We start from the raw sequence: 17882 nt of genomic DNA on the forward strand, positions 1-17882 counted from the left end.
AAGAGATAGGTGTCATCAGCATACTGAATGCTGGGACAACCCTTCCCAGTGGTTTCATGTAGATGTTAAACAGCAAGGGAGAAAGACAGAGCCCCAAAGGCAAAGAGGTCAAACTGTAGTCCTTGAGCACCATCTTCTTAGACATTTGCTCTATGAAGGAATGAAGCCACTGCAAAGCAATCACACACACACACACACACACACACACACACACACACACACACACACACCCAAGTTCAACCCAGCAAAGCAGCTTAGAGGAATACTAAGCTTGGGGTTGGTGGTATCAAAAGCCAATGAAAGGCTTATTATTTCTCAATGTGTTCTGTATCAAGTTTATTTTAAAGATCTTTTGGGAGCCAGAATAGAATAGTCTGTATAAGATGATTTCATTATTTCCCATATGAACACAAATTAAATGAGAGCTGTTCATTTCTTCCGTTAAGATTAATTGCAACAATGAACCACTTTTCGGTGTTTATCGGAGAGAGTATAACAAAAAAAGAAAACAGATCCACCTCAGACGGTCACTGCCATTCTTTTGTCTTGTGTCCAGGGCACTGCGTGTTCGTAAGAAAATGTCAGGAGAGAGGATGCCAGTAAAAATGATAGGAGATATCCTGACTGCACAGCTTCCCCACATGCAGCCTTACATTCGGTTCTGTAGCTGTCAGCTCAATGGGGCAGCTCTCATCCAGCAGAAAACAGATGAAGTTCCCGAGTTCAAGGAATTTGTTAAAGTAAGAGAATGTCAAGAGGATTCGGTCTTCTCTCAGAAGCTCCTGCTGTTATATGCAATCTTTATATCAGATTGGCTACATATCACTGTTTTACCGCTAAGCACCTTCATGTTTGGATTGTTTTCTCTGCTTTACACTCAGGACAACTTGGCTCAAGATTTGCAGAAGATAGTAACAGAAGATTATACAGAAAGCTAACAGAAGCTTTTAGTCTATTATCCTGTATTGGAGCTGACTGCTATCAGGATTCCTCCATTTTGAAATCTTCTAACTCTTTCAATGAACCCAGAGAGAGCCTTTAACTTTTCTTTTATTTTGGTCTTCTGTACTTGGACAGTGTGGTGTACAGACTGTAGAGCTGAAACTGCAATCCATAATATTTTGATTCTTGGCTATATCTATTGGCTGTATTCAGGCTGAGCTGGAGTTTACTCACTGTTGAGGCAAATGTTGCTGTCCTTCCACACGTGCTGGTTCCATGACACACACCTGGGGCAGCAGCTTCCCCACTCTCTTCCTCAAGTTTGATGAGAGCTTTTTGGCTGGCTTCACAGACGGGCCGGCCATAGCTATAACATTTCTCTAAACTTTACATTTGTTCTTCTGCCCTGCAGAGTCCCTTCTGGGAAAGAGCTTTAAGAATGTGTTTGTAATCACTGACCCAACGCACATGTTAAGTAGCAATTATTGCACAAGGATGGTTTTTTTTTTCTTAGTTGAATCAATGGGATATCTGTGTCAAGCAAGCAGTCCTTGCCCACTTACTTTGGCCCTACCCATTATGTGTAGACAGAGCATTAGATACAGAAGTTTAGTCATGTGGAGGTGTTTTCGCTTTGTTTCTCACTGCTATACATGCTGTATGTTACGTGCTTATGTAAGCACGTAACATAACTGGAATATTGTAATAACATAAAAACAGACCTGAAAAATTGAACTTCCTGGGAGGTCTGAGCTTAACCAGGGATTCCCCAATATGATCCACTGCATGATGCTGTGCAACTGTCACTGAGTGCTTGCACCTCCCACAACCCAGGCAGAAGACAGGAATCTCGCTCCTTACCTCTTGGGAGGGCACCAAGATGCAGGTCTCTTGTTATCTGGTGTGTTCCCTGGGGCATTTGGTGGGCTGCTGTGAGATACAGGAAGCCTATGGCCTCATCCAATGGGGCTGTTCTCCTTCCTGCATGATCCTTTCAATAAAGCAGGAAATGCAGGACACTTCCTGTTTTATTTAAAGGGACAGTGCAAGGAAGGAGCCAGGTTAGTGGATAGGGAAGTGAATCATGGCCCTCTGTGCAGTTTTTTCAAGTAAGGACAGTGGTTGTTCCCTTTTCTACCCATTTACCTTGCTCCTTCCTCACATGGTCCCTGTAAACAAACCAGGAAGTGCACTTCCTGATTTATTGGAAGGAGTGAAGTAAGGGGGTAGAGAAGTGGATCAATATGGCTACACCCATTGCTGGCTGGAAATAAGCAGTGACAGACTCGGGGTGAAGGGCACCTGAGTCTGTTGCTTTACCCACCACCCTACATGAGCTGCATCCTCTGCTTCTTGAATGGGACAGCCATGTGCTTAACGTTTTACAAGATAAGAGGTACAAGATAATAATGGTACATTATTCTTCTTAGCTAGGTGAAATGATGTTTGAAAATACAGTTTGAAAAAAAACCTTCTGGTTTTTAAAAAGCTGCTTGTTTTCTTTCCTCAATGGACTTTCACGGTATCTGCAAAGTGACCAGGCTTTATTAGAACTCTGAAGGAGGACTACTTCACAGCTGAAAATGTTCTCTAGCCACTGAACCACTGAAACTGTTCTCTAGCATGTCCTCACCAATCCAAGGCAGGCACCATTAAGAATCCTCTTCTGGTAGAATGTCAGGGACAAATGGAAACTGCAGTTCGCCTGTAACATTTTTAAGATGCTTGTGGTTAGATGTTCAAAACAAGTTGCCAACATTTTTTGCTCTCTGACTATTTCAGAGGCTCGCTATGGATCTTCGCTGTAAAGGGATGCCATTGTCAAGCTTTCTGCTAAAGCCCATGCAACGGGTAACGCGATATCCTCTAATCATTAAAAATGTAAGTCTTTTTGCTACTGTTTGGAATTATAAACTACTGCGATTGAGAAGCTACTGTCAGATAATCATGATTTTTTTGTTAAAAATTGAGATCCATTCATTGTATCCCAAGTTTTGTTAGTCATAACAATGGAAACTAAATTTAAGATACAAGTTAAGTTTATCCTAAACTTAAGCTACAACATCGTGTTTCTTTCATCCGTTGATTCATTGGTGTGCAGTACTGATACTCTGGATGTTACTTTGGACAATTGAGATGTTGTGCAAGGTGAACATAGAAAAAGGGACAGAAATAGAGAGAGAGCCCCTTCTTATCATAGGTATTTCCCATCTCAATTATCTTAATTTTTTTCTGGGCTGGAAGAAGACAACTGTTCTTTTCCCCTTCTCACTTCACCACTAGCATATGAGAACAGGATGGGAACTCAAGTGAGGACTTACTGAGTCCATATTTCCATATTTCATACTTCCATATTGAATATGTCCATATTTCCATGGACACATACTGAGTCCATATTTCTCCAAATGAATTGTTGTGTTGTGTTAAGAGTTGAGAACCATGAGATTTTCAGATTATAACAGGTTAACCTAGGGGAGAGAATCAAGAGATTGCTCTGAAGGGACACTCTCTTTATAACATTCTGGCAACCAAGAGACAGAAATGATTTTTTTTTTCCTTTCACTGATCTTAGGGCAGGAGTTATTTAATAACTTTGCAATTTTGTTGATACTTACCTTTATGTATTTTGTATAGAGATATGGCCTGAATTTAAGACATGTCTAAAATGGAATAAATCTACAACTTTGTGAGAAATAGCAACTGTTTATTTTCTTGTAGATATTAGAAAATACTCCTGAAAACCATCCTGATCACAGTCACTTGAAGCATGCATTGGAAAAAGCAGAAGAACTGTGTTCTCAGGTTAACGAAGGTGTACGGGAAAAGGAGAACTCGGACAGACTAGAATGGATCCAGGCTCACGTTCAATGTGAAGGACTATCAGAGGTATGGTTCTAATGCCTGCAAAAATGCATGGAATGAGATAGTTTTATTATTATTATTATTATTATTATTATTATTATTATTATTATTATTATTATTATTATTATTATACCGCTTTTCAACAAAAAGTTCACAAAGCGTTTTACAGAGAAAAATCAAATAACTAATGGCTCCCTGTCCCAATAGGGCTCACAATCTAAAAATAGTTCTTAGTTCTTAGTCATTTTCTGTTAAAGATGCTTTCCAAAACAGTACTGAGAAGGCTTTCTGGCTAAATGAGTTGCTAGAAAGTTGTCACAATTTTTTGCTCCTTTTCACTGGCCATATTTTAAATTCCTGCTAATTTTGTCCTATTCCTGCCTGTTTTGTCCATTTCACCAACCATGCATCACTTACTTGTCCTGTGATGAAATTTGGGCTAAAGTTTTATTTCTTACATTTTCTTTGCAGTTAAAAAAAAACAAAAAAACCACTTGAGTTAAAAAATAGCCATTCTAGAGAAGCAGTTGTACTGTATTATAGCAGCAAAAAAGCCACCAAATGTAGTTGCACATTATTTTTTTATTTAATGCCATCAGTATGCATGGCTTTATGGTGCTTTAAGGTATTATACAATGAAGTCTCGGTCTCAAAGAACATACAGTCTAAAGTTCAGCACAGAGAGTTCCTCAGGGGGGAAATAGATCAGCCAGTAGTTAAGATTGCTCAGAGTATTTTATACACATGCACACACATTCCTTACTTCTACACAGCTCTCTGCCAATGAATGCAGCATCAGAGAAGAAAAGTGCTTATACCTTCTTCTTTTCCTCCCAAGCAAACTCAGTGTGGTTGAATAGTACAAGGCCTAAGGACTAACTCCAGTAATAACATAAACGATTACACTAGCAAGTGCTGACATTTACCTCTGCAAAATCTGAAGGACCTCTTGTTACTCTATGAGTTATGATATCTGTGTACTGCCTCCAGGCTGAGATGCAGTGTGCTCCCTGAGGAGCAATGACAGGAGAGTGCTGGTGACTAGGGAGAGGCCATTTTCAGTACTCCATATCTGGAATGGCCTCCCCAGAGTAACCTGCATCAGTGCTACTCAAAGTGTGATCTGTGGACTGGTTGCCATTCCTCAAGCCATCAGCTGCTGGTTCGCACTGTGTCTCCTAGGACTTCCCAGAGTCTGCCCAGGCTTGGCATGGATCCTGAGCACGTGGCAGGCCATTCAAGAGGCTCTGAGTCAGCAAGTAAGGAACAGGGAAATGAAAAAGACAAGATAAGCAGATGTGCTGCCTGCCTTATATAGTGTGCCTGTCCCTGACATGTTGGAGGTTAAAAATAGCCGGTCTGCAACAGCAGTCTTTGAGAAGTGCTGACTTACATGACATCAAATCTGATGTATTTTCAATGTCAAGGAAAGATCTTTTCTTTTAATTTGCCTGGGCTTTCTAGCAAGTTTAGTTGCTGATTTTAATGATTATTTTATTGTCTTGTAGTGGATGCTGTTCTGCTAATTTTAGGATGGTTTATTGATTGTGCATTTTGTTTTCTTGTTGTCTTTGTGCTGGGACCTTGTGCTCAAGGATGGCTAATAAATATAAGTAAATTAATTAAAATGAATAAAGGCTACTGTCAGAATTTTGACAGCATCCAGTAGTTCCATGACTGGTATATTTTTTACATCTCACTGTCATGTGTGTGTGTGTTTTCCCCTCCCCTCCCAGCAACTTGTTTTTAATTCTGTAACAAACTGCTTGGGACCACGCAAATTTCTGCACAGTGGGAAACTCTACAAGGCCAAGAGCAACAAGGAACTGTATGGCTTTCTGTTCAACGACTTCCTCCTGCTGACACAGATCATAAAGCCTCTTGGCTCCTCTGGCACAGATAAGGTCTTCAGCCCCAAGACTAATCTACAGTATAAAATGTACAAAACAGTAAGTATCGCTGTAAAGGAAAATGTAGATATTTTGACAAAAGACTAAAGGTTTACTTTGCCTAAAAGTTACTAGGTGATGGCTGCAATCCTAACCACACTTTCCTGAGAGTAAGCCCCATTGAACAAAATAGGACTTACATCTGAATAGACCTGGTTAGGATTGTGCCTGATGTTGCATAGACACTGTGACACAAAAGTCAGTTCTTGCATGGATATTGCTTCTGTAAGGGAAACCCATCATAATCTGTGATAAATCCAAGTGTGTCTGTTTTACTGTATGTATGTACAGTGTTGCCAGTAACAACTTTCTGCTGCATATATATGCATGCAATGAAACAAACATGTGATTTTGCTACATTTCTTTACCATTTATTTATTACTTACATTTTTATAGCACTCATCAATCCAGAAATACACTCGTACTGTGAACACATAATTCTCTTAAACAGAAGTGATGTATATCTATTTGGGATAAAACTATATAGAAAGTTTATAAACTATATAGATATAGAAAAGATGTTAAGTACATGTGATGTCCAACACTAAGTTTGATCTTGGATACTGTGATGATTGTCTGACCCCTTCAGAGAACCATATTGTTTGTTGAAGTGCTGATGGTGAACTCAAACCACATTCATGTGTGTGTTTTGAGGGTGGTACACTGTACCAAAATCAGGCACTCGGCAGCAGACCTAGATCTAGGTTGCTGTAAAACTTTGGGAGAAGGAGACTTGTAACAGAGAAGCAACAACTGAAAGAAGGCTAACCCATACCCTACATTTTTCCTAGTGTCTCCCTCCCCCCCAGCAAACCAGTCACTTTTTCCTAAAATGCAGCAAATGTATATCTGGAAACCCCACTTGGAGGAAAAGCAGCAGAGCAGTGGAATTTGTAGGAGAAGAGCATTCCTCCTAACTGCTGCTTCTCCATTGTCCATTGCACCCTATTGCTGCTGTTTGAAGATGACCCAAGGTTCCTGAACAAGGTCTGCCACTGAGTCTACTTCAGCCCTCACTTGGTGACTTAACTAGTACCACCCTTTTTCACAAAGAAAGTGTTTGCAAGTTAGACCCCTCCAGGGAAAACATTAGGACTTTTCACACATTGTATTTTTAGGTATGCACCTAACAGTTTCAGTATACATGTCTGAAGTTCAAATGCAATAAATGTGTTTGCCACCAAAAACACACCTGTCATGGAATTGGTCATGGCTTCTTGTTGAGTGAGCAACAAAGAAACCTGGGGTTGTTACTGTGCACTATGTGAAACAGCTCTCTACTGCTACCATGCCAGCAAAAGTAGGCATTGCCAGGCCAGTGAGCAAGCAGTTTTTGAATAGAGAAAAAAGATGAGCTGCTAAACTTAGTCCAATAAGTGGGCGAGAAGCTGTAATTGCAAAGTTGAGATTATTTATGTAGCAGAAGAATCGCTCACTGTATTAATAGCTGTATAGTCCCATCCACTACATTTCCATTCTCCTGCCCTTTTTGTTGTGCTAATGGGGTCAGTGTGTATGTGGACATTGATCTAAGTCCAAGCTTTATCTGGACCCAGGCCCTGCTTAAAAACTCACAAATATTTGCACTTGTGACTAAGTTTCAGGAAGAGAACTTCAGTGACTTATTTTATGTCTGAATCCAAAAGAAACGCCATCTCTTGTACTCTGTTCACTGTCCATAGAAGGTAAAAAAATACCTCTGTCTTGCTTACTTAGTCTAATTTGTTCACATGTTTGGATTGGGATGCCATATTCCCGTGGGGAAGCTTGGTAGAATATTTTCCTTCTTTCCTTGCTCATGAAATTGTAAATGCCTCCAAAGAGAATCACCCCAGCAGATGTATATGATAAGCTAGCTGTACGCTCCTGGCTTATGAAGGGATACCAATAGTGTCTACGTATGCATAAAAACATCTTATACTTTTCTAAATTATTCCATCCTCATTAAGGCATGAAACAAGATGAAATAGGTTTTGGGGGTAGTGCAAGCCTCATTAATGAATGGTTCAAACAGTTTACTCATGAGAAAGCTATGGTGTAGGCTTCCCCATGAGGAAGCTGCTCGTGGTGACATGGTGTTTTGGACCACTGTGTGCAGACTTTTACACCTATTTTACAGCATTTTTTAATGAGGTGGCCTAATGTTAAATGCCAATAATAACAACAGTGTTTGTTTGCAGCCTATATTTCTAAATGAGGTCTTAGTAAAACTTCCCACGGATCCTTCTGGAGATGAGCCCATCTTCCACATCTCTCACATTGATCGCGTCTACACGCTTCGTGCAGAAAGCATAAATGAAAGGTAAACCACTGCAGCCATATTAGCACTGAACAGAACTACTGGAATGTATAAAAAGTCAGGGATTTGGGGATGCTGATCAGTGCACTCTTTGCATACAGAAAGTCCAGGGGTCTATCCCTGGCATTTGCAGACAAGGCTGGGAAATACTCCAACCCTGGAGAGTCACTGCCAGTCAGCATAGTCAGTAGTGGGACCAATAGCCTGATGCAACTGAAAGCAGCTCCATCAGCTCCAGTTCTTGCATGTGCAGATGACTCACGCTTGTTTCATGGTGGGATTCCTCTAACTCCTGATGCTGTCCATGACTTCCTTTCTCTGCACATTATGCCAATTAGGTGATCACATATGATTGAATTTCCACTTCCCTTAGGGAGTATTGATTTAAATAGGTAACGTAATTTTGATAAGACAGCATTTGTCTGTCTGTCGCATTTCGGATTATGTCCCATTTCTCCTCCTAGGAATCTGGGCTGGTGTGCATATGGGATTGTTCCATTTTTTTACAGTCACCCTGTAAGGTTAGTTAGGCCAAAAAATAAGCATTCTTCATAAGAACACATGGTTGGAGGATCTGGAGGTAATCGGCAAGCCCCACTTCTGGCACCAGCTCACTCCATAGCCAGCCTGCCTGACCTCTACACTTAACAGCATTTGTCTACTTTGACAAATGTTGTATGTGGGAAGAAAGGCTCCCTGTGATTAGCGATTAGGGCCCCATTGCAGACATGGGTCAGTGAAAATTCAGTCTAACACAAGAGAATTAATGCTTTCATCCATATCTCCATTCTGCCTTGCATGCAATCAGCTCTTCTTATCTGCATGTACTTTATAATGGCATGTAACTTTCTTTTCACCTCCTCTTTCTAAAGGACAGCCTGGGTTCAGAAAATCAAAGCAGCTTCTGAACTTTATATAGAAACAGAGAAGAAGAAGAGGGAAAAAGCCTACTTAGGTATGGCATGGAGGGAACAGCATTTATCAGTTTTCCCCCAAATGGCCAAAAAGTATTCTAATAAATCTTGCCTATTGTTCTTGCTACAGTTCGGTCCCAAAGGGCTACAGGTATTGGAAGATTAATGGTGAACATTGTTGAAGGTATCGAACTGAAGCCCTGCAGATCTCATGGTGAGAACTTCTTGTTTTGCTTGTCACATTTATATCCTATCTTTCTTCCATTGTCATGGTATCTATAGATTTCCCAGGAGATCTCTGATCCAGGTGCTGATGGGACCCAGACCAGCCTTGCTTCAGCAAAGTGACTGTTTCATGTGCCCTCAGGATCATATCAGACCCATTTTTTAATAATATGTTTCTAAGGAAGGGCACCTCACGAATGTGCTTTGATCTGTTTAATATAAGACAGATTTCTAGAACCAATTCAAATTTTATAAAATACCATTTTGATTCACCTTAGTTATATTGGTGCAGCCAGTATAGCTTCACTAGTGTTAATGGCTTTCATATGAGGGACACAATGTGACCCTCCCAACTGAGCTCATCACCCCATGCAGGTTACCATAAATTTGCAAGATCATTAGCAGCCCCTCTATCTCAGTTCTCCCATGCAGATGGTCACTATAGGAGGTTTGAAGTCCTGGTTGGCCCCTGTGTATGGCTGGTGGCTGCAAGTTATAAAGGCCTGATATTATGATTAACCACATACGACTTTATATCCCATTGTGAGATACTGATGCACTCAAGCTGCCAGAACAGTGTTTCCCTTTCAGTACAAATGGGTGACCATGACAGTGAGTGGTTTTGTGTTGAAAGCCCTTAAGAACATGTGTGCAAACCATAGAATCACAGCTGTGCATCTCTCTGCATTCCCCTTTCAGGAAAGAGTAACCCATATTGTGAAGTGACAATGGGCTCCCAGTGTCATATTACCAAGACTATACAGGACACTCTCAATCCCAAGTGGAATTCAAACTGCCAGTTCTTTATCAAAGATTTAGAACAGGATGTGCTCTGCATAACAGTTTTTGAGAGGGACCAGTTCTCCCCAGATGGTAAGTGACACCCTGTGTGTATGTGTGTGTGTTCACCCACATTAAGGTTTGCTCATCTGAAGCACAGAACCACATAGCTAGCAGGAATGAGTTTTCTCTCCCAGGATAAAGAGTGGAGTTAGTGACTTAACAAGAACTGAACTCTATATTGTTGGAAATTTTGGAGAATCTTTAACAGCTTCCAGCTGAACTGCTCAAAACACATGTACTAACAGCACCCAAGAACAAACCTCCTGCTATCCTTCCTGTACCAGTGAGAGTGAAATGGGTCTTTCTTGTTAGTGAAGTTGCAGGAGGCATTGACAAAGTAATACTGAGAGATAGCAAAAGGCAGAGCAAAAAGTATTTCCAGAGATATGGGAGTTTCATTTGCATGTCACTAAGGCCTAGCTGTCACAAACTGCAGATGAAGTGACAACCTGCTTTGTTGTACCTGCTGTGAACCACTTCAGATTGCAGGTGTGGAAGCTCAGATAATTGAATGCTGTCCTGTAGAAATGAATGCACTGGATATAGAAAACTAGATGTTATGGAGAAGGGTGTGATTGTAGCCTTCTCCCTGACATGCTAGCTTCTATGTAATAATAATAAATAATAATAAACTTTATTTATATCCCGCCCTTCTCCCTAAAGGGACCCAGGGCGGCTAATGTACAGGGAGATTTTTTTTGTTTTTTAAAATGGAGACGTATTCCTTAACAACTATTGTAACTTACATTTTCAGTAAGTTGCAAAGGTGAAATAAAGACATAAATTAACAGAGATCACACTCAGTTTTGAGTCAGAAATACATAATGCAATCTTGTGCACTCTGAAGAGGGACAGCCAGAGGCTTGCTAATGCCATTTCATCTGTTGTTTCTGAGAACTAGTCATTGGAATCCTTCAAGCTGCAGGAGCCTTCTAGCTATAACTACATTAAGATTCATAGAATCAAGTTTTTGGAAAAGAAGGAGATTATCAATTGTTGCCTGTTTACAAAAGAGATTATTTGGTTAAGGGAGAAAAAATGTGCAACCTTCTACCATTCCTTTACTTTTAAAACCATGATTCAAAATGCTTTAAAAAGTGTTTCAGTAACCAATTCAGATATTTCAAACCAGTTTGAGCTGGTTTGGATACATTTCATGTAGAATGAATCTCCATGAAACCTTTGGTCTTAGCTTATGTATTCAAGCACACTGGCTTAATATAAAAGGCTGTGTATGCGCTGGGGGTTTTCAGTCCCTTCACTGCCACCATAGCCCTTGCATTCCCTGAAAAAACACTGCCCAAAGCATCCTTTTGAGAGCAGCATTTGACATGGTGTGGAGGGGCTGCAGCTGGAAGGAAAAGCAGGCAGCCTACTGTGCAGTGGGCTCTTTGGATTCCAGCCTTTGTAACTACTTTTCCTAGAAAGCTGGATTTCTGTAACCACATAGAATTACTATGCTAGAGAACACCAGCTCTTAAGAAAAAAGAACCCTCCACTGAAAAGCCATAAAACCGTTGTACGTATGGAAATATTTTAAGTATCTCCTTCCAGTGTGATCTGAATGCTTGCACCACTTCTGAATTAACATTAGATTAAACTTTGGATGGGGCAGGTATGTAGTTTCTGATCATAGCATGTTTTGTGTTTCAGACTTCTTAGGCCGCACAGAAATCCGTGTAGCGGATATTAAGAAAGATCAGGGCTCAAAGGGGCCAGTTACAAAGTGTCTTCTTCTGCATGAAGTTCCAACGGGAGAGATAGTTGTCCGACTGGATCTGCAGCTATTTGATGAACCTTAAAAAGGAGATGCACTTTTAAAGCTGAAATCACTGCAATAGGCGTCTACAAAATCTGTCTAGGGATCCTCATTCCTTTTTTTATGAAACAAATACTTGTCCTCCAGGTGTAAAGAGGATTATCAAAACCACAAAGCTCTTTGTATCTGGATAATCCTTACCGAGAACCGAATTCCAAGTTTGTGAGGAAAATGTTATTATTTGTGTTATTTTGTTTGTTTTATTTTCTGTAGAACTTTTACTGTATTTTCAGGATTTCTAGAATAACAGAATTGTGACCTGTGTTCTGGCATTGGAAAGTAAAGCGCTGCACCTTCTCTGGTGTAGGCTGCAAACAACAATGGGGACTGCTGGGGTGTGTGTGTGTGTGTGTGTGTGTGTGTGTGTGTGTTTTCTCCAGACTTCCTGTAAATTTCCCCTAGAAATGTTGTGCCTAATGCTTATTGCCCCACAGAGTGGTGTATAAACATATTGTGAATATATTTATATAGAAAATGCATATAACAGGATTGAACTCTTGCCATGTAAGATACTTGGATTTCTTTTAAGAAGTTTGTGATGATATTTGAACCTGTTTTCAAAAAAGAAAAAAAAAACACTAAGAACAGAATATTCTGATTTGAATTTCAAATGACAACTACCCATAATCTGTAATGTGCTTGGAGCTGAGCTACAGATTTTATGTTCAGAAGCAAGGCAATATTTTGTGGATTAAAGATTTGAATTACTGGTCCTGGGCCCCATTGTGCTGATAACTGTAATGCAAATCTCCTTAGTGGGTGAGATTTTAATGGGCTGATGCCTTTTATTTGCCAACATGCATTGGAGTATCTTGCTCAGATGGATGACTGTGTGTACCCACATATCACTGCTGCTTGCAGTTTAGGTTCCAGTGGAGTTGTAAATGGCGTTTACATTTACAGTGGAGTTAATAGCAAAGGCAATGGAGTCCAGCTGCGTGTTGTACTGCACCACTGAAACATTATTTAAACTTCTGCAGAGTTGTCCTCTTGCTGGTCATCAGTGGAGTGGGCGCAGTACCCAACTGTGATAAGAAATTGGCTGCTTTGGCTCAGGAAAGCTAATGCATACTCCATTGAGGCAAACTGAAAAAGCCATTGGAAGGGAGTAATTTATTACATTGTACTGTGCCTAAATAACTTGAATTTGACATCAGGGTGGTAGCATTCTGTAGCTCATCTAGCTGTAAACGTGGTTTCATTGCAAATTTGTCAGTCTCAATACTGAGGTGTCAGGTTTTGTAAAGTGAGTGATCCTGAAATGAAAGGGATGTTGCAAATTAGAAGGATTTACTCCCATGATGACCACCTACTTAGGGGAAAATATCTTGGTTCAGCAAAGTCAAGTGCTTTGAAATTGTTTTGATTTGAACAAGGAACAACATCAGTGGTAGAATCTCAGAAGTGTGTTCATTTTCATAGCAAGTAAATCCATCTCTCTTTGTTTTTAGTCCTGCTTCTTACCTGTGGTTCATGCAAAAATGGGTATTTTTCAGAATGGAAGGTGTTGACTGTTCTGTTAGCATGTCAGTGTTCCTGTAAGATGTGTTGGCTTCTGCTGTTCTTTGCATGTTGTTTTGGTATCAGTTTCCATGTTTCCTGTAGAGATGGTGTTCCATAGCACAGCAAATCTCTTATGATTTCCATTAGGAAATTAGGGTAGCTTTATACTTGATAGGTAGGTACGGTCTGGTGATAAATGTAAACTGTGCTTGAAAGTGTCTGTGTACTATTATTTCCAAGGAAAGACCACTGTATTATTTCAGCAATTATTTTTTAAAAATCCTGTATGTTGGAGGGATGAAAAAGTTTACATTTCATACTTTTAAGAATCGCTTTATTATTTATTGAAGATAGTGTAGAATTTTGTATCAGAAATGACATACTTATGTATTTTTTTGAACAGAGAAACACACTTTAGTTAGAAACTTTCAATTGACCAAGTTTTAGAGGAAGTTTAACAGGCATGTAATTGTTTACCACTGACTGAATGAAAACACAATGGAAAAAAGAACTTTTAAGTTTCTATTTTTCAATGTTATTACAAAGATGTTTGAATTAAAATCTGTAAATAGAACTAAACTCATGCTTTCCTTTTTCCATATCAGTACATTTTATGAAATGTATATGAAAATAACACTTTGTTGTGGTAGAAGAAAAAAGGTACAAATCCTTTAGTGTTGGAAAAATATTAAATGTTATTGTTCTAACCTTCTATGGCTGTTCTAATTTTACTCAAGAATTTTAACAGAAGGGAGTTTTGTTATATCATATAGATTCAAAATTATTCATAACATTAGGGAGCCCTGTAATTTGATCTTGGGGGAGGGTAACCAGGAGAGGAAGGAACAAGTTTTCATCTGCATATCCTTGGAAAAGCATGAAAGCAAAAATCATGATGCAGAAGCAAAGGGGAGATTGCATACAGATTCATCCTTAGTATTAGCCATTTCTTTCAGGCATGGTCTTGAAGCCAGATATGGGCCAAGTACAGTAACTTGGTTTTGTTTATGGTTTGAGAGTTACACTTCTTGTAAATCAGTTCATAGCACTCTTGTCTATGGAGGTACAGTCACATGGAAAACCGAAGCATGCAGACTGACCTAATTCCTATAAGCCCTGCTCAGGTATCATTAATCTATTACAGCTCCCATGGATGCTGTACTTGTGTTCTGACCTGGCCCCACTAAACCACATCATTCCCTGCATTCCACCAGGATGTCAAAAAGAATATAAAGGGCATGCTGAGGGCCATTTTGGTGTATGATTGTTACATGTTGTATGTAACAATCACAACAAGCAGTAATACCTGAATTTGATACAATTTAATAGTTAAGACATTTCAAACTTTTGGCAGGGTAAGCTATCTACTCACCATTCCAAATTCAGGGGAGAATTGACTAGGTCACAACCCACCAGGTGAATCTGGAAACAGGGCATACCCCTTATGTTTAAATTGCAGCGCTGCTACTGCCAAGGGGCTTTTTATTTACCGGGGGGGGGGCAAGGCTGGTCTCCTACAGGGTCCTGGAGGCCCACAGCCTCTCTGATCTCCTCCGCAGCTTGTTTGCAAAGCCCTTATCTCCAATCTAAAGCTACTTCCTGTTTTCAGAGAAAATGGGAAGCAGCTTTATATTAGCTTTAGATAAAATAAGGGGTTTGTGAACAAGCTGCAGAGATCAGCCTTTCAAGTAAGTTTCATCACTTCGAAGTGAAGACTACTTTTAAAAAATGACTTTGACTGTATTTCCTTTTTTGTTCTATGAAAGATGCTGAAACACTGCAAGAGATAAACTAGAAAAAAAGCTATTAAAAACCCCAACTCTTAAATTTGTTTCCATGTGTTGTACAGTAAACAGTGCCAGTAAGTGACTGGATAGTTTAGAATGCCCATGGGCAAAAGGTGCAGATGAAAAGGTTTTTCTTCTAGGCTACCTAAAAGATCACCCACTTTTCTTTTACAAGATTAGCATTACTATGTATTACACAAGAGCGTGTTGGAAAAATTTGTGCCCTGCTGACCAGAAAAGGCATCTGCATATTTTTCTATCGCAAAGAAAAAGTTTCAAAAACCTGTCTCCTTGTGCACCTGCTCCTTTAACCACATTTGCTGGCTTTGGAATGTTGAATGGAGTTCTTGTACAGTTAGCCTTTGCTATTGTGCACAAAAATATACTTCTACACTTTAAAAAAAGGAAATTGCCTTTACAGTATTACACTGGCACAAAGTTTCAGGCTATGTTCAACTCAATCCTAATTGTATCCACTTGGAATAGTGTTATTTAATTCATTTGGGATTAGCAATTCCTAAAGGTGTGTCTGTTATACAACACTCAGAGTGCACAAAACAGTTCACTTCTTAATGTTCTCTTTACTCCTTCCTCACCTTTACAGGAATGTTATATTATCCCCATATTGCAGATGAGGCTGAGAGGGAGTGGCTTGCCTAAAACCAACGTGTAAACATGTTCACAGCACAGGTGAAATTTGAAAATGGGAAGTGTCGATCTATTGTTTAGTCTCATAGTCCCTATGCTACATCAGCTGTAGCTATCCACTAATTCTGGGGTCGGCAACCTGTGTTTTCAGAGCCGTATGCGGCTCTTTCAGTCCTCTGATGCGGCTCCCCAGTGGGGGCTGGAAGCGGGGCGCCTTCCCCTTGGCCTCCGCCCAGCCAGCCCAGCCCCGAGGGCGCCTCGCTCCAGCGCGATGTCCGTCCCATTCCCCCTGTCCCGTCCCCCCACGCGCACAGCAGCTCCTTCCTCGGCAGGCAGGCAGGGGCAGCGCCGCTCTCCTGGACCTGCTCTCCGCGCCCCACCGCGAGCAGGCGCCCGCAGGCGCCCCACTGTAAGCAGGTGTGCAGGGGGCAGCCAGGCACCTCTTCCCTGCGCTCTTCCTTCCTTCGCCCTGCAGCGGGCAGGGGGCTGAATGGAAGAGGCAGTAGTGCGGGAGAGGCAGCGCTGCTGAGGCGATGGGAAGGAAGGAGCGAGGTGAGCTGCATTCCTGTCCACACTTCCCAGGGAGGAAGCCCCGTTCCCTCTACTGGGGCTGACTTCTGAGGAGACAGGCAGAGGAAGGGCTCTGAGGCTGCAGGCCTTTCCACACTTTCCTGGGAGAAAGCCCCATTCCCTCTACTGGGGCTGACTTCTGAGGAGACAGGCAAAGGAGCCTGTCCGCACTTCCCAGGGAGGAAGCCCAGTTGATTCTACTGGGACTGACTTCTGAGGAGACAGGCAGAGGATGTCCCCTGGTTCTGGTGTTATGTGAGAGTGTAAAGAGCATCTCTCTATCCACTCTGTCCATCCCCTGCATAATTTTGTATGTCTCAATCATAACCCCCCTCAGGTGCCTCTTTTCTAGGCTGAAGAAAAGCCTTCTAGCCTTTCCTCATAAGGAAGGTGCCCCAGCACCTACAAGGGAGCTACAAGAAGGGGCTACATTATAAAAATGGGACCTGTAAGAGGGGAGCACATTATAAAAGTTGCATATACAAGAGGGGAGTGCATTATAAATTGGGACATACATGGGGGAGTAATAACTATAAATCTCTTGATTGTATTGAAAAATACTAGTCATTAGATTTTGTATTTCATTGTACCTCTTTTACATTACTGTGGAAAAGACACAAAGATGACTATTTACTGTTGGTCAGGATTTTCTGCTGGGGAGGGCACCAGCCCAAGTCTTGCCTATAGCACCAAATTGGCTAGGGCAGGCCCTGGGAAAATAAATTAGTATTTAAATGTATTTTATTTTAGCTCTTTCATTTTTTATATGTAATTCTAAATTTAAGATTATGGTGATCTTGTAACATTAAAATATGTTACATATTGTTTTCTCTGTAGCAGTTCATTCATTTCAAAAATGCAACACACTATAGTTTTTTTATACATAGCATAAAGGTAAAAAAAACTATATATGCAGTGTTATCTTCATTTTAGATGTCAAAAGGGTTTTGTGGCTCCCGAGGTTTTCTTTTCTCCAGAAAATGGGTCCAAACGGCTCTTTGAATGTTTAAGGTTGCCAACCCCTGCACTAATTCATTCATTTGGGAGGGTACCACATTCATGATTCACAACCAATTTAACAGTTCAAAGGAGTGCACTTAAGGAGCTAATTTAACTTATTAACTTAACTTATTGGTCAGCTATACTGATCCATAGGGCAGGAATTTGGAGGAGGGGTAGAGCTCATTGATAGAGCAAAATTTCTGCCTAAACTCTGAAGGGCCACTGCAAGTCGGTGCCAATTATACTGAGTTTGATGGACCAATGATCTGACTCAGTACAAGGCTGCCTCCCATGTTCCTAACCTGATTCCTCAAAGATAGCCAGTTAGAAGCAAGAACAGGTCTCCCTTATGAACCCTATTGTAATTTCCAACTTGGCAATCACTAGAATCTGAAAGCAAAATTGCCAGGGACCACTTGTAAGAAGCTAACTAGACTAGTTTGTGCCTTGTTGAAGGGCACATTAAAAACCAGCCTGTTTTTAAATTCTAAATCCACATATCAAAGTGCCACCAGCATC

The 17882-nt window shown here is 40.7% G+C and overlaps 1 protein-coding gene across 2 annotated transcripts in view; it reads left to right on the forward strand.

Moving 5' to 3' along the window:
• The window catches only part of ITSN1 (intersectin 1), a 139726-nt gene extending 125658 nt beyond the window's left edge, over positions 1 to 14068 (forward strand). For both annotated transcript variants that reach the window (XM_066619146.1, XM_066619147.1), the window contains 9 exons: positions 557 to 740; positions 2725 to 2823; positions 3661 to 3828; positions 5541 to 5753; positions 7934 to 8055; positions 8925 to 9007; positions 9097 to 9180; positions 9891 to 10064; positions 11688 to 14068. In XM_066619146.1, the coding sequence (XP_066475243.1) occupies positions 557 to 740; positions 2725 to 2823; positions 3661 to 3828; positions 5541 to 5753; positions 7934 to 8055; positions 8925 to 9007; positions 9097 to 9180; positions 9891 to 10064; positions 11688 to 11836 (1276 nt within the window). In that variant the 3' untranslated portion in view covers positions 11837 to 14068. The remainder of the gene's footprint in view (positions 1 to 556; positions 741 to 2724; positions 2824 to 3660; positions 3829 to 5540; positions 5754 to 7933; positions 8056 to 8924; positions 9008 to 9096; positions 9181 to 9890; positions 10065 to 11687) is intronic.
• Positions 14069 to 17882: the final 3814 nt, after the last annotated feature.

The sequence above is a fragment of the Tiliqua scincoides genome, chromosome 3 (genome assembly GCF_035046505.1).
Source record: "Tiliqua scincoides isolate rTilSci1 chromosome 3, rTilSci1.hap2, whole genome shotgun sequence".
In the NCBI taxonomy this organism is placed as follows: domain Eukaryota; kingdom Metazoa; phylum Chordata; class Lepidosauria; order Squamata; family Scincidae; genus Tiliqua; species Tiliqua scincoides.